The sequence below is a fragment of the Pipra filicauda genome, unplaced genomic scaffold (genome assembly GCF_003945595.2).
Source record: "Pipra filicauda isolate LSUMZ 115617 unplaced genomic scaffold, ASM394559v2 scaffold128_size5466820_pilon, whole genome shotgun sequence".
Classification (NCBI taxonomy): Eukaryota; Metazoa; Chordata; class Aves; order Passeriformes; family Pipridae; genus Pipra; species Pipra filicauda.
In genome coordinates, this window is record NW_024103751.1 from 768,241 (window position 1) to 785,007 (window position 16,767).

Consider the following 16,767-nt stretch of genomic DNA (forward strand, 5'->3'; position numbering starts at 1 on the left):
GCAGTTTCTTTTGTGACATGGGATTTTCCCAGATTGCTTTCCCCTTTGCATGTCTTGCCATCTAAGTCTCTGCTTCTAAAAAATGCTCACAGACTTGTGTCACACTGGAGAAATCCTTTGCCATAGCTCAATAATGTAAACTGTGCTGTTCCTTGGATCCTTTATTCATCATTCTTGGGATGCTGTTTTTCCCTACCCCTCCCACATCACCTGCAGGAAACGCTGCGACGTAACTGAACTAAAAAGCCCTTTCAGGTACTTTATTCCATGTTTCAGCAATTAAACTGGTCTCTGGCTTACCATCCACCAGCAGGGCTGCATGAATAGAACTACCTGCACAACAAAACAGTGACAAAAACCACCAGGAAAGGGTCGCGGGAAGATGAGCGCTTTTCAAGGCAGGAAAAACACACAGGAAAAGCGAGATTGGGGGGGACACCAGTTAAGCTTCTCACTTAGCATTACAATGCTATAAGCATCTTTTCTTACCTTCAGACTGACAGAGAATCCTGCTGTTAAGCTCCTCTTTTTCCTGCTTCAGGAGAGCGTTTTCTTCTTCCAAATCGGAGATACGCTACGGAGCAAGGCAAAGAATTACTGCTTGCTGCAGGTCAGGGCCTCTGCAGAGGGATTACATTTCACCTGACGAGAGACAGGGAGCTTTGTTCGGGCTCTCTTTGCTGTTTAAGAGATCCATCCCACCGTGCTTTGCCAGTGGCCCTTTGTACATCAGGAGCTGGAGCGCAGGAGAACTGCACTGCTACCCCAGAGACTAACTTTCCCCCTTCCTGAGTGAACTGCTCCCTTAAATTAATGTTTTTGGCAGAATCTTACAAAATACTGGACAGCTGGACTTGGTGAGCACAATCTGCTGGAGTGAAACTCCTGCAAGCGATCAGGTCATGAGATCTGAGGTTCATTTTTACATCTCAATGGGCTTCACCTTTTTCTTCAAGTCACAGCACTGAGTGCAGTCGGGAAAACAAACCTGCTGATTGTTCCCAGCAATGTAGCACTTAAGGAGTTGAGATGGACACAGTGAATATGAGCTGAGTAAATAGTTCAGGCTTTTTTGACTTTCTTGTACGCAATTCGTTTAGTGTGATTAGTCACATTAATGCTTCCTATGACTGCAGAACCACTAGTACAGCGAGGAATGGCACGTACCAGGGCCTTTGGTAACAAGACAGGAGCATATCTAGCAATTAACACCAACGATTGCCTCGTAAAAATTAACGAGAACAGAAACTAAATCCTGCAAAATGCTATTTTGCATTGTCACAACTCCAAGGCTGGTCTGATTCTGACAGCTACTGATCCCATAACACTATTCATCCTCAGGAACTTTGATGCATTCAACAGCACTATCTCAAAACACTAAACCATCATATTATCAAGTGACATATGCTGCTACAGTTAAGCAGGACAACTCTGTTGCTGTCAGGCAGGAGAACACACATCACCCCGGCATAATGTCATTTCCCTGTGCCTGCTCCCTCACACCCTATAGCCACCACTTAGGAAACAGCTACACATAGCAGAAGAATCTCACGATGCCAACACTAAAAAACACTGTAAACATGCCCAAGAGTAATAATTTTGCTGTCGCCATTAGATTAAATTTATAGGCAGCCCAGCTGGCATGCATCCCTAGCACAGATTTCAGTCTTCCACACAAGCGTGTTCAAATTAAGGTATTTTATCAAACACTGCATATGCCAGACACATACTAATGGTGAGAATAAAAGCAAAATGAATATTTTATTGTAAGTCGTGACCGAATCAGTCATATTCTGTGCACAAATTGGAAAACATCCCCACCCCTTACTCTCCTTGTTCATTTACTCCAGCTGCTTGCATGACACTATTACCTCCTGCATCTCTCTCTCTATAATATGAAAGTCAGAGTCTGGAGATACAATTAGAAAGTTAAAAACTCCACAGTTTAGGCATGCAGAGCTATTAGTGTTTTAAATGCTCTGAAATGAGACAAGATTTTAATATTCTGTACCAAAACCAGCTACTTTTCTTCTTCCGTCCATCACATCTGCCATTAGATCAGCACCAGTGTCTTCAAGGTAGAAAGAACTCTTAAAAAAATGGGAAAGAGCTACAGGAGTTATAGGAAGCAATGAAAACATGTACTGCAGTGGGACAGCAAGGAATTTGAGTCATTTATCCCATCAGGGAAAAGATTAAAGGCAACATGATTATTTTACTAGTGCTCTTTAATGGGTACTCATAAGGAGCCCTCTGCCCAGAAAAATTCATGATGGTTAGAAAAACCAGGCCCAGATCTGGAGTATTTTCAACAATGATGGAGGGATACTTAGAACTGAAAGGCTCAATAGGATCCACAACAATTATTCAGAGGTTTTAAAATTTCTAATCACGTTTGGGTACAGCTATTTTTAAGATGTGATCTTAAGCCATTCAACTTGCTTATGGAATTCCTGTTTCTACATGAAACAGGAATGAGCTCAAAGTTCAAAACCTGTGTTTAACCAAGCCCCCTGAAGATGAGAACAGTCCATTACACACAGGTGGAGGCAAGAGGAGCAGGTTACACAATGGCCAAGCAGCACAAACTCCATCTCTGGTACCTACTGGCATCTTTTGTACCTCCTGCTCATCTCTTTCTAAAGGAAACAGATCTCTGAAGATGCTTCGAAGCAACAGCACCTGCTTTGAAGGATTTATATGGAAGATGCTGAGCAGGGAGCACTTGTGATGGCTTCAGCCCTTATGTAAGTGTTATGCTGGAACAACCAGCTCAGGAGACCTGCCTCCCATCCTGCCCTAATCTTGTGAGGGAAGAATGATGGCATTTAGCATTTTCCTAACGAAATTCCTGGGCAGGCTTTGAAATTATCCTATCTCATCAGGTGAGGAAACTCGATGCTACAAAAAGCCCTACAAAGAGCTGTTGGTACTTACCCAGACATGATGTTTTAAACTTAATCACAAAATTAAGTAAAAAGAGCTGTTCCAAAATTAAGGGCTCAGAGAGAATAGCTATGAGGAAGAGATTAAAAGGCTTTTTTAAAGTAACAAAATCATAACTGATAGGGATTTGCAGAATCTGCAGCCTCAGCTCAAATTACAGAATTAAGGCTCATCTCAGTCTCGCTCAGAGGTGAGATGACTGTGGGAATCATCCCCAGAGTAAATGTGTTCCACTACAACCATGGCCATGGTGTAATCCTCATCTTGAAGGTGAAAAGTGCTTCTCACCTGAGTTCAGTTTCTAGACACTCCCCAGCTTCTGGTGTTTGTTAGAATTACTCAAAATATGTCTTATCTGAATTTTTCCTGAGAAATGTTTTGGCTAAATTAATGTTTCCAGGAAGGAAACAAGTCTTCTCTGTCTTCCCACTGACAAGGAACCAAAAGGAGTAATGGAAAGCTAATGCCAGAAATGGGAGCCTGCACTGCTCATTAGAAATGTTTTATAACTAAACCATTTACTGTCATGGTAAAATGCACAGTATTTGCTCTGCTGTAGGCACTTCTACAGCAAGGGAAAGCTTTTGCTTTGTTTTCATGCTTTTTAAAAGCATTTCTTTGGTGATTAAACCAACCTTCCTTCCGAGTGCTCGAAGGGGATTTGCAATCAAGTACAAAGAGAAGCAGTTTATCCCCCTGCATCACCTTCAAAACAAAGCATCTTTTCTGGCTCTAAAAGCCTATGCTGCGGCCAGATAATGAATGGAGTCCTGTGCCAAAACGGATCTTCTAATTTGGTGGTGGATAAAAGAAAATCACTGATTTCATACGTTCCCTGCGTGGGTGAAACACACATGCAAAGAGTGGAGTTGGTGATTACCTGACACCTCTTGGTCCAGCCAAGACACAACAAGTATACAGGGTGCTCACCTTTCTGAGATGCACACCCACAAAAGCATCTCAGTTGTGCTAATGGTTCAGATTAAGTAATCCTGACCACAGTTCCCGCAGCTTCTCAGCCAAACCCGAGTGCTCAGCAGCAAGTGAAGGTTGGCCAGGGTAGGTGATGCTCCATGAAGTGCCCTGGAAGAGCCCCATGTGGGCACTCTTTCACCATAATAAAAACACAGCTAATTCCAGGTTCTTTTTTTCTTTCTTTCTTTTTTTTTTTTTTTTTAAATTTCCTAAAGTGACTCATCTTCAGGTCGTCACACACAAAGTGCTGTTCCAGAGTAACAGTTGCAAAACAGCTTTTTCTTTGTAATATATTGAGTAAGAAAGCCCTAAATTCTTTCCAACAGCAAGATCAAAGATTCAATTCAAATGCTGGTACAGAAGAAATATCATGGATTTAACCCGAGAAGCCACAAGCATTCGCAGAAGGAAACCAAACCCACATCTTAGAGCTTCAGGTTATGAGAATGGTTGTTATTCAGAATTAATCTGACCAGCAAAAAAATTCAGGGCAAAAGGGCCATTTTTACTCTTTGCAAAACAAACTCTCCATTCTGAAGTCTCTTCCTCCACTAGAATTCTTTCTTGTACAATGGTGGCAGTGTTGGACCACATCCACCTCAAGAGATAAAGCACAGAAGTTGATTATCCTTGTGGGATCCTTTCTACTCAGGATATTCTATGAGTTTGCATGAAGGAGCAGAAAAAAAAATATATTTAGTGTATATCCCAGCTCCAAACCCTATAAAGGCTCATAACAACCAGCCTAGGTGGTGCTGGAGCAGCGCCTCTGCCTGGGAAGAGAGAAGTTGATCTTCACACAGATCACAGCTCTGTGTACCTACAACACCACTACAACCAGATGCAACAGCCATGGCAAAAACTGAACCCTCATGTCCCATCCTGGGCTGGGATGAGGAAGGACATCTTCCTAATATTTACAGCATCTATGACAGCCTTCTCCAATACTTTGCACGACATGTCATGGTGAATCACTGTATAAACATGAAGCTCTGGCATACACCTGAAGCTGAGGATGAGAAGAAACAAGCTCCAGTTGTGCCAGGGGAGGTTTAGGTTTGGTAATAGGGAATTTTTTTTCACATAAAGGATTGTAAAGCATTGGAGCAGACCGCTCAGGAAAGTGGTGGAGTCTTCATCCCTAGAAAGTATTCAAAAACCACGTGGATGTGGCACTTGAGGACATGGTTTAGTGGTGAATACAGTGCTGGGACTGGGTTGATGGTTGGACTTGGCAATCTTACAGGTCTTTTCCAACCTTAATGATTCTGTGGTATCCATGGTTATTAAATGTCCTGTTTTCCAGATGGGTTTGGGTTTGGGGAGTTCCTTTGTGGTTGGCACTGCAAAAGGCATCAAGATGGGACGTCCTTCTGACACAAGGTAGTCATCACTGCCCCTGCAGGGACATTCGCCTGCCCTTGCTGCCCCATGAGCTGGTTAAAGACAAATTCTAGAGGCATTCAGCAGCAAAAACAAAACCAGCAAAAATATTAATCAAAGAATAGAAACTCTCTCCCCTTCAGACCTGTGAAGAGTGAGCTTTCACCAGTATAGCCACCTGCACAACCTGAGATGTGACAGACAGACGTACCTTTCTCAGCAGGTCTTTCTCCTGCATGTAGCTGTCCTCCACCACCTTCCTCTCCCCATGAGCCCTCTCCAGCTCCAGCCTGAGGTGCTCCATCTCCTCCTGCAGGCTGAGAAGCTGGTTGCCATCGCCCCGCTGGCTCTGCTGGTACTGCAGCAGCTCCTTCTTCAGCTTCTCCACCTCGGAGGAGTGGGCTGACGTCAGCGTGGAGAGCTGCTCGTTCAGGAGTTTGTATTCCTTGTTCTGCAGCCCAAAGAGAAGGACATAAGAGCATAAGTGACATGAATGCATGCGCTGCCTTGATGCACTGCAAAAGTAACCACTCAGAATCCTCGAGTGTGGTGGGAAACAAGCTCACAACAACAAACATTTCCATGCACGTGCTAATAAAGATCATAAAGCTAAAAGCTATGTCTAAACTGTGCTGAAAGCTCAATAATGTTTTGGCAACAATTATAGAAGCATTTGTTAAATGGGTATTACAGTGATACCACTCAAAGGCAAACAATGCTTGGTAGCACTGGCAGCAAAACCAAAAGACCACGCTCCTGTTACAGCTTCCAAACACTGTTGCTTAATGCAATTGATTTGCTTCTTTTTTTTTTTTTAATCTGTAATATTTGTTTTGCAATTTACTCTTTTACTCCTGGCTCCTATGCCCGCAGAAACCTGAGGTGACAATGAAGAACTGCATACTCGAGCTCCCTACTTTTAAGTCATGTGCCTGCTCAGTCATCTTATTTGCTCAGTTTTTCTCTTTTAAAGCACTTAGCAGTGATTTGCTCCAGAAGTTTTCAGACTCAAAAATTCAGTAGCCTCATTTGTTTTTTTGTGCTTCAAATCGAAGTCAATGACATTGTGACTAATAAACACCACCATTATTAGTCAGCCCCAGAAACGTCAGCTAATTCACAACACACCAAGAGCTTTGTTAAGACCCTACCACGTAAACTTTGCTAACATTAGGTAGATAACCACGGCAGCAAAAGAACCATTTTGAAACTTAAAATGTAGTCTGGTTTTTGAAGTTTGCTGTGATCATACTTTTGGCCCCTCTTTAGGTGACCTCCCAAAGCACCCCCCTCTCAATGTAGAGTCTCAGTGAACTGAAGCAAGATTAACACACATCTAAAATGGAAAAACAAGTAAATGAGAGATATTAACATTTTTTCCTTTGCTCCCTTCTAATGAATTATTAATGAACATCAAAATTCTGCATGTAGGAAATTATAATTTCTGCGTGACCAAAGACATTTCATAGAATCTTAGAATAGTTGAGGTTGGAAGGGACTTTAAAGATCATCCACTCCCACTCCCTTACCATGGGCAGGGACACCTTCCACTAGACATGGTTGCTCCAAGACTTATCCAAACTGGTCTTGGACACTTACAGAGATTCAGAGGCAGCCACAGCTTCTCTGGGAAAGCTGTGCCAAGGCCTCACCACCCTCACAGACAGGAATTCCTTCCCAGTATCTCATCTGACCCTGCCCTCTGGCAGTGGGAAGCCATTCCCCCTTGTCCTGTTCCTCCAGGCCCTTGTCCCAGGTCCCTCTCCAGATCTCCTGGAGCCTCTTTTAGGAAGGGGCTCTCAGGTCTCCCTGGATCCTTCTCTTCTCCAGGTGAACCCCCCCAGCCCTCCCAGCCTGGCTCCATAGGAGAGTTCCAAAGATATTTCCAAGGAGATCCATTTGCAGAACCTTCTGTGCCAAGGTTTCTGTATATGGTTTTACGTACCAGCCAATGGAGATTTCCATGCAGAAACCAGATAAATGCACAGGAATTGCTTTTTCTTGTTATTAGCTACCAGAGACATGAGACAGCGTTTACTGGGGTGCTCCCCACTGCAATCAGAGATTGCTCAACAGACCTTGTTAAACTTAAACTTGCTTTATTTTCCATCATTATCCAGCCCTGCAGAGCTGTGAGAGTCCTGGTTTCAACCCAACCTAGTTGTTTGGGTTTTTTTAATAATTTTAGTTAATTTTGCTACCAGTGGCAGAGGCAACAAATTCATCACTATTCCTATCGAAACTAGTTTTATTCAATAAATGCTCATGGAGATACTACTGCTTGTAGAGATAGTATGGAGACCACACTGTGAATCTAATTATTAGCTGTATGAACATGTAACACTAAATTAGGTACCAGCCTTAAAAGTATCTCAGGCAGGCACAACACGTAGATTTAAAGAAACTCAACTGAAAAAAAAACCCTGGGAAGAAAAAGCAAAAATTGGTCTAAGGTAATTAGAAAAAAAAGTGGTCCAGTGAGGATGTTTAGCAGCAAAATAGATTTAAACCTTTCTTGTGTGTGCAAAAAAATCCTTCACCTGATTCAAAAACTGAATTAAACCATTCCAGTGACGGATGCCAGAGCATGTGAGCCGAGGCTGACATACAAGAAAAGGTTTTAATGTTTACTAAGATCTTCTCTTCCTCGGGGGCACATGGAGTATTGCATCTCTACTCATGCATGAGCTAAAGCAGCAGAAATAGAAACATTTTTGTCCACAGCTATTTAGAAAATGATACAACTGCAGCTCTCCAGGTTACCTGGTATATACTCTTTTTTTCTTAGAAAGCTAATTGGTATTTCCAAAGGTTGTGTTTATAGATTAGCAAGATCCTTCAGGGAAACTACCATGCAGCAAACTCACTGTGCCAGAAAAAAATAAATTCAACGTACTGAAAAGAAAGTCCACTGTAATGGTGCTCATTAGCACTTCCAAAGCATCCCAGGGAAACCTGACAGTACTGGAAGGATGGTTAAAATCAGCTCACTGGACAGACTAACATGAGTAACACAAAGCAGCAATCCTTCCCTGCAAAAGTTACACAGAAAGCATCAAAGAAACTACTTCAAAATGGCCTGTGCAGAGACCGAGAGAGAGTAAGATGAGGTCCAGACCATTATTTCTGCCTAGTTAAAAGCTCTCCATGACTCCTTCCCTAAAGCAAACCCTTCTGCTGCTTTTTATAATCCATGACAGGAAGCCAATGTTAACCAAATATTGGGTTTTTTTCTTTATTGTTCTATTCACGCACTTTTCCTAGCAGTAAATTGGTAATGAACTGGAGAAGAATGTAAACTAAAAATTAATACTGCTGCTCCAGGGCCAAGCCCAGCAGCTCAGCAGGCCTAACACTGACGTTCACACTCATTGCACAAGTTCAGCCCAAATATCTGGACCTCAAATGACTCATCCTATTTAATTCCACTGAATACCCTCCAGATAAAGGGTCATATCAAACATTATGCTTAAGGTTTTCCATTCCAAATCTACTGTTTGCAAAATATAAGTATGCAAACAGGCATTTTAAAATTAAACACCAGGGTCTGAAAGTCAGACTCGGCTGCAGTGCACACTTTGCAGCCAATTAATACTGCAATGAAGGCTGCCAGCAGTAATGCAAATCCCAGGGTATCCTGACTCTGCAGTATCCGAGCCAACGCAGAGTCACTCCTCATCATCTCCATCACAGGACTGCTCATGTCATTCAGGGATGGAGAGATTTAAGGTGGCGAGGAAGCCAGGTATGATGTATAAGGGTCCCTGACAACATCCCAGAATGAAAACCACAATTACTACTAACTGGCACTCGTTATCCTGACTCAGAGGGAATGTTCTTCTGCCTGTAAAAGGTCTGTTGGAGGACACAAGTAGATATGAAATTACCTGTTGATATGCAGGTCCCACTCAGCGTTTCTTATGCTCACCCTGAAGTCCTCGTACAGCAACATAGAGGGTATTTATCAGAGTAACTTGCTTACATTAACAGTTGGAAAACCCTTCTCCTAAGTGTGTAATCAAACCATTATTCTGCAGCTCATTAATAACAAGTGGCAATTGCTGAAGACCTCCCTGCCATCAAGGAGTCACAGTAAGACCATCAAGTCACCCACACAGGCATCTCCACCCCACCATCCCACCCCTCACCATGGCTCTTACTTCTGAAGAGTTGCTATGTCTAGTAACACAAACACGCTCAAATTACTTTGCGAAGTATTTACTCAAATTAGTTTATCTTCTAAGGAAGGTGACTCATAAGACACACAGTTCATACAATGAGCTGTGGCAGAGACTCTGCACCCTCGGCGCTTGTAAAGTGGGAAGCACAGGAGAACAACCCAGCCCCAAACCCCTTTGACATCGGGATCTCACATGGAGCTGGCTTGGGTTTTCAAGCAACAGCTTTCGAAACTGCCATTTTACCTTCCTCCTCTGAGCCCTTCTGGGCAGTTCTGACAACAATTTCATCGCAGCTTTTGCAGCTCCCTGAGCAAGGGGGAGACCCAAGATCCCAGCGCATCTGCACTCCCATGGTGGTGTCCCACCCTTACAAATGCCAGGCCAGAAGCAGCGAAGGCTGCCACCAACACGACACCCTTACCAGACAACATGGAAAGATAAAACCCTTCCTGGGAAGGATAACAAAACAGAGGCAAAGTGGCAGCATGACCACACTCGCCGCAACACAGCTCGGGACGTACCTGCTCATCGATCTTCCTTTGGAGCTGGACCACCTTGTTCTCCATGCCAACGTTGAGCTTCTTCAGGTGCTGAGCTGAGCGGGCCTCGATCCTGAGTGCCTTCAGCTGCTGCCTGGCCTTCATGCGCCGGTAGTAGCACTGCAGGACGATGGTGGCAGCCTGCACCCTGTGGAAGCGTGTGCGGGCCAGCCAGCCCCGGGCGTATTTCTGCAGGATGGTGGCTTTGTGCTCCGCCAGGATCTGCACAACATGGGCAGGAGCGGGACAATCAGAAGGAGGAAAGCCACAGAATCACAGAACCATGAAATGGCTTGCGTTGGAAGGGACCTTAGAGACCATCTCGCCACCCTCACGGCAAAGAAATCCTTCCTAATATCCCATCTCCCTTCAGGTTATGGCCATTCATGGGAAGTCACCTGTACAGGTAGCAGCAGCCCTGGTTTGGCTGCAACACAGCACTCAACGCTTCCCAAACAACTGCCTTTGGAAGGGCTTCTCCTCCAAGGAGTGTCCTAGTAGGTGCACAGGGTGATGGCTGGAGATAAAGGCATCTTCTGTCACAGACAGGACTTCAATCCCCCCCCCGCCAAGAAGGGTTTTTCCAGATACTGTGCTTGACATATCCAGACCTCTCTTAGGAGCCTGGCTCTCTAAAACAAGCCAAGATCTGCTTGGCCAGTGATGTGAGGGTGTATGATCCTGGTTAGTGAGTAGAGAACTTGATGGGAACAGGGGGTATCTGGGTTCAAGGGAGGCTTCATGGACCACCTCAGAATACCACTGAGATCCACATTCAGCAGAACAAACAGCCATTAACAGACACACAAACACTTAGCAACAAACTTACTGGCCCTTCAGCATCAGCTATAACTCACACCAGAACAGGTCTGTAGATTTTTTTCCTGTGTTCCACCCCCGCATTATGATAATTTTTACTGCAGATAAATGCTGTCCTGGTGGGATTTCTTATCATGTGAATAACCTTCAAATAAAACCCTGGCTCCTTTCACTACAGCCTACAGTCACACAATTAAACTTCTAGGAACCTTTATCTAGGGCTTTGTGAAATTTCTGGTGCTTGTGCATTGAATTTCTTCCCCAAAATTTATTACAATCTTTTCAGTAGGTGGCAATTCAATTCCTTCCTCTACAACTGAATGCTGACATACTAGAGATACAACCAGCATGTTGTTAATAACTTCCTTATGCTCATCTATGCTTCAGTCTGATAAGGAAATAAATAGCAGGAGAATTTGAAGATTACAAGACACTGCTGTTATTAGTTTGGGATAACTTGTCTCAGAAAAGGTACCCTCTCAGGTTCTCTTACAAATATTTTGTTTCACCCTAAGGCTTTCTTTGCAATTGCAAATTTTAATTCAGAACAAAGGGATTGTATGAACTTAGGATGCAGCAGGAGTTACTGGGAAATGAACTTTGTATGTCTCCAGCCCTGGTATTCACAGATGGAGAAACTGGGGGTGCCCAAAGAAATACAAGAAACCCCACTGCACTGTCTTGGGGACCTATTCCAGGCTTAAAGCAAAGTTTTGGTGGGCACTGGGCATGCCCTGACCCCAAGGAGCATCCCCCACCACTCTGCACCTGTTGCTGAACATGCACTTGAACCAATACCTATATCCAGCACCTACACCCAGGTGCTCCAGAGATTAAGGACGTTCAGATTTGCGAGGCCTGGACTTCATCCGACTTCTACACCTTGTTAAGATTTGGGCTACCTTTAACCTCAGAGGGTTTAACTTCTCCACCAGCTGCCACCCCTGCAGAGGCTTCCAATTTGAAAAACAGATGCTGAAAAAGCAGTGGCAGCACAAATTCCCTAGCACCAGCACCCAGCTGGTCTGTCTCAGAGGACAACCCTGATCTCTCTGGTAGGTCACCAGGTGTCCAGGTAACCTCCACCATCCCCAGGAGAAGGCTTTCCCCTCCTGTCTCATCATTCTTCTCAATTCTTCAAGTAGGCCCATGGCCCAGTTAGGTATAAGTTTAGGGACCACCGAAACAGTGCTGGATCTGAGGAGTGGACAAAAGATTCCCCCAGAGCTGTTCTCAGTTTCCTGACAGACAATAGCTGGAGAAGGAATTTTGACAAGGGGAAATGGCTTCACACTGACAGGGGGCAGGGTTAGATCAGAGATTGCAGAGAAATTCCTGGCTGCGAGGGTGGTGAGGCCCTGGCACAGGTTGCCCAGAGAAGCTGTGGCTGCCTGGCTGCCCTGTCCCTGGAAGTGTCAAAGGCCAGGTTGGACAGGGCTTGGAGCAACCTGGTCTAGTGGAAGGTGTCCCTGCCCATGGCAGGGCAATGGAAAGAGATGAACTTGAAGGTCCTTTCCCACCCAAACCTCTCTAGGACTCTATGGTTTCTCACTGTATCATTGCTGTCATCAAACTTTCAGTTCTTTACATTCAGGTCCCGGTTTAACACAGAAAGCTAGGGGAGAGAACTAATTAAAGGGAGATTTCTATCAATAAACTACTAGTTGCCTTCCCTGACAGACCCTTCTTGTCTTCCTACTCTCCTGGAAACAGCAGTTGCAGCACAGCTCAGGCACAGATTCAGTTGGCCGGGGAGGTTTTAGCAGAGAACAGGTTAGATCAAATGACATTTCCAGATTTCCACAGTGCCTTCCAGCACCTGAATGACTCACTTCATTTAACTGCTCCACTGAGGTGCTGCTGCCAAAATCTTTTTTTTCTCCTTACACAGCTTTAAACAGCAATGCTCACTGTCACTGCCTGCTCCCCAGAAACACCAGAGGCTGTCGGCTTCGTAAACATCAAAACAGCCACAATAAACACATCACAGTGCTGTGGCAGCAAAGGTAAACATAGAGGCTCTTCCCACTCTTTCGTAACACAAAGACAGTCCGTGGAGGTGCTGTACCTGGTGGTAAGTCCTCCTGGCGAACATTCCCCGAGCAAAAGCCTGGATGGTGATGGTGGAGTTGCGGACCCTCTGGAAAGCTCGGCGGATCCGCAGCATTCGGAACTGCTTCTGCAAGATGATGGCAGCTCTCGTCCTCCTCAGGTGCTCAGCAAGCCTGCAAAGCACGGGAGAAAGCTTAGCAGGAAAAACAAACTCCCCTTCTTTCTGTCTAATAAGTTTTAAACTGGACAGAGATAAAAACTGTTCGTCCAAAAGTAGCTTGATGGCATTCAGGAAGGAGCACCCCAACAGTAGGGCTAAGGAAATCTCCACGCTATCAGGCAGCATCTATGGAACCCAGGAGCACTGGAGCCACAAATCAACACCCCTCATTGTTCCCAAACAGCATTGAAAACAAGTATTTCCCCAGGTTTTTCCTGGTTTGATCTCTCTGCCTTATTTACCCGAGCCAATCAATGTCACGGTTGGCTCCATCACTTCCCTAACTATAAAAAGCCCATTTTGCATGGGGTACCTACTGACTCAGTGAAAACAGCAGCAAACAGATTTGACATTTCAACTGGTGTGCACTGGTTTGGCAGCATTTATGAGCAGAGCCTCAAGCAATTCACAGAGAGTAAATAATAAGGGATGTGGTCAACTCTCCACCACGTGGCTCCCACTCCCCAACTGAACTCATGCTCAATTTGTTGTTACACCAGTTAATAAATGCCCATAAGACCTCCATTTCATTTGATAAGTAGCTTGTTTTGCTGAATTTATGATTCATTTATTGCTCTCAGCATGAAGCACTATACAGATCCACTTCAATTTTGTGAAAAGCTCATCAAAACTAAGAGCCACATCGTATTGGTTTATATATTCACTTGATCAAGGTCAATAGCTTCTCATTAGGACCTGCTGAACCAGGGCTTACTAAAGAGGATAAGGGATGGTCTGTCTCCAAAAAGAGGAGACAGCAGTTATTCAGATGCCATCCATTCCCTATGAAACCTGCATGAAGAGGGGAACTGAAAAATCATAAAGAAGAAACACTGCAGTAGGTGGTTTTTACATGTCTGCTTCCAGCCTCTCTTTTAGCTCATATCCCATCACTTTGACATCAGCAGGCATCCCTCCTCCTCTCCCTAGAGGAATGGTTGACTGATGCAAAGTGAGATGTAAAGTCCAAGTCTGTAGGTGTGTATGGAGAGCTCATCTGAGAGGCTCAAGTTAATCTCACAATGGTTTGGGTTGGAAGGGACCTTAAAGCTCAGCTCCATCCACCCCCCTGCCATGGGCAGGGACACCTTCCACTAGACCAGGTTGCTCCAAGCTCTGCCCAACCTGGCCTTGAACACTTCCAACTCTCCCTTTTCCTTAACCTTTCTCTTATTGCTTAGGTCTCATTTGCCTTGTCCAAGGCTGCAAGGCTGGCAAAGAGAAGTACGTGGACTTCTAGAGAAGTAATGTGGACTTATGAATACAAGAAAAACCCACACTCAGTTTTAAATAAAAGTCACCAAACTGCCCATCTTTGCTTCTCCTAGACCTTCTCATCCCTGGATTCTCCATGACACCAATCCCTTTCACAATCACAAGTAACACCACAAATTCAGCCAGTACCTCTGACGCTCTTCCAAAACACAGTGTGACTGTACACAGCAGTGTCAGACTTGAATAAGGGGCAAGAGATGGAAAGTGATTGCTGTGTTGGGACGCTATTCCTTTGATTTTCTGCTCCCTCACATTCACCACACATCTGACACCAGCAGCCCAGCACAGTGTTATCTACAGAAACCCCAGCAAGCCACTGGCACGAGGGAGCTTGAGGTTCCTTCACATGAAGAGTTAAACACTGAGCTCTGTTATTCTGTACTGCAAACAGCCCCACTGCCAGTGATTCGGAGTGATTTTTCTCATTAAAAAGGATACAGCCAATCAATTCTGAGAGCTCCCCTTGGACATTAAGGAGGAACAAAGCTGGTCCCTGCAGAAGACAGTGCATATCAACTAGCCAACTGCTCCCTGGCTGATCCAAATGCCCTTTACCACAGGTAGTCCCAGGAAAATATTAGTTCTGTGAAATACCTTCACCTAAATACTTCAGAGTACTTTAGTCATCCGATTATAACCCAGCTGCCTATGCTATGACCTTGGCCCAGCACCTAGAAACTAAACTAGTGTAGACATGAAACCAGTTTGAGGTAAAGAATTTTTATCTCTTGCCCCCAAGTAAAGCTGAAGAGAGGGACCAGGAACGAGTCCTGACTTCAGCACAGAAACTTTCACTACATTGTTATCCACGTGCACAGTACGTGCCTTACATTCAAGGGGTTAAAAGGCAACACCCCACGCAGGGCGTTTTCAAAGGTGTTTTTGTACGAAAACCTCAAGTTGAAGACCTACAAGACGGAAAATCGAAAGCACGAGTGGGCAGAGGTGGTTTTTTTACACTCGAGTTCCCAGCCAGCTCTTTCCTCGGAGGGCTCCCCACGACCCACCTCCGTGCCAGGTGCCCGCGTGTGTAGCGCTGGAGGACGACTGTGGCTTGTCTCAGCCTCTGGTACTTGACCCTCTGCAGCCACCCCCGCACCGTCTTCTCAATCATGATGATGGCAGCTCTGAACTTGTCTGCCCGCAGTTTCTCCAGGTACGCCACCTGGCCTGCGCGGAAGAAGATCTTGGTATGTCCAAACTGGAACTTGTCTGGATCCTTTTCAAAAGCACAAGGGAAACGACATTTAATTAACGTAAACATTATTTATTTATTTATTTATTTTCAGTCTGTGTTGCTCAGTAAGACACAGAGTAAAAATCCCCCTTTGAATAAAATTTGTCAGCTCACATCCCTTCTTAATTGGGTGATGAAGATATTACTAGACCCCAAGCTACTCAAGCACTACAATTCAGTCTTAAATTCCATGTATTTACACAGATTTTGAATGGCTTGGGAAGTTTTCGGTTTGGTTTGGTTTGGTTTGTATTTGGTTTGTTTGGTTTTTTTCTTGGGTTTCTTTAAAGTTGAATAGAGAAATCATAGAATCCTAGAATGGTTTGGGTTGGAAGGGACCTTAAGGATCATCTAGTTCCAGTGCCCCTGTCATGGGCAGGGACACATTCTAAACCAAAAATGCAACATCAGAGCATTTAAAGAAAGGATTTGTTTCTAAAAAAGATTAATGTTTTCATCTGCAAAGTCATTCAAAAGGTGCTGCAGCCAAGGGAAACACTTGGCGCATAAGGAAAACAGCTTTTGCAGAGAGGAATCCAGTTAGGTACACTCCTCAAAAACCACAGGAAAACAAGAGATCAAACATTAAAACCTGGCTAAGGTGTTGTGCAAATTTGGGGCTACCCAACAGCAAGAAACCTCTGCGTGCACATTTGCTATTTAAAAATAAAGCACGGAGGAGCGGCAAGGTTTTGGTAAGGAGAGGGGGCAAAAACTTCCAATTTGCTTATGGGAAAAGAATCCCAATCTATGGGATGCTTTTTCCACATAGGGCTATTACAAGTCTCCCATACATCAAGATAAGGCATTTATTGCACTTTTCTCTTACTCGTTAAGGCAAAGAGTAATTTAATGATTCATTAAGGTTCATGATGTTGTCCCAAGCTGGAGCTCTAACACATGCTCCAGCTATGGCTAGCCAAAAACAGAAGGAGGGGTTGGGATGTCACATTTTTAAAAAGTGGCCAGTTGATCATGTCCAGCCAGTGACAGCAAACTCAGGACTTCACCAGCACTGGAATGGTACGTGCATCTTGACCACAACCATGAGATCCCATGTCACGCTTGCTCCCTCTGCCTCCTTGCAAGATTATCTCATTTTGGAAAAAATCCCCAGGCTGCCCGGGATGAAGAAGCACC

General features: G+C 44.5%; 1 protein-coding gene across 1 annotated transcript in view; it reads right to left on the minus strand.

Annotated features, from left to right (window-relative positions):
• The window catches only part of MYO5B (myosin VB), a 51,780-nt gene that overhangs the window by 32,160 nt on the left and 2,853 nt on the right, over positions 1-16,767 (minus strand). The window contains exons 3-7 of the mRNA XM_039390877.1: positions 15,398-15,609; positions 12,912-13,068; positions 10,007-10,246; positions 5,516-5,755; positions 490-574 (exon numbers count right to left, since the gene is read on the minus strand). Coding sequence (XP_039246811.1) covers positions 490-574; positions 5,516-5,755; positions 10,007-10,246; positions 12,912-13,068; positions 15,398-15,609 — 934 coding nt within the window. The remainder of the gene's footprint in view (positions 1-489; positions 575-5,515; positions 5,756-10,006; positions 10,247-12,911; positions 13,069-15,397; positions 15,610-16,767) is intronic.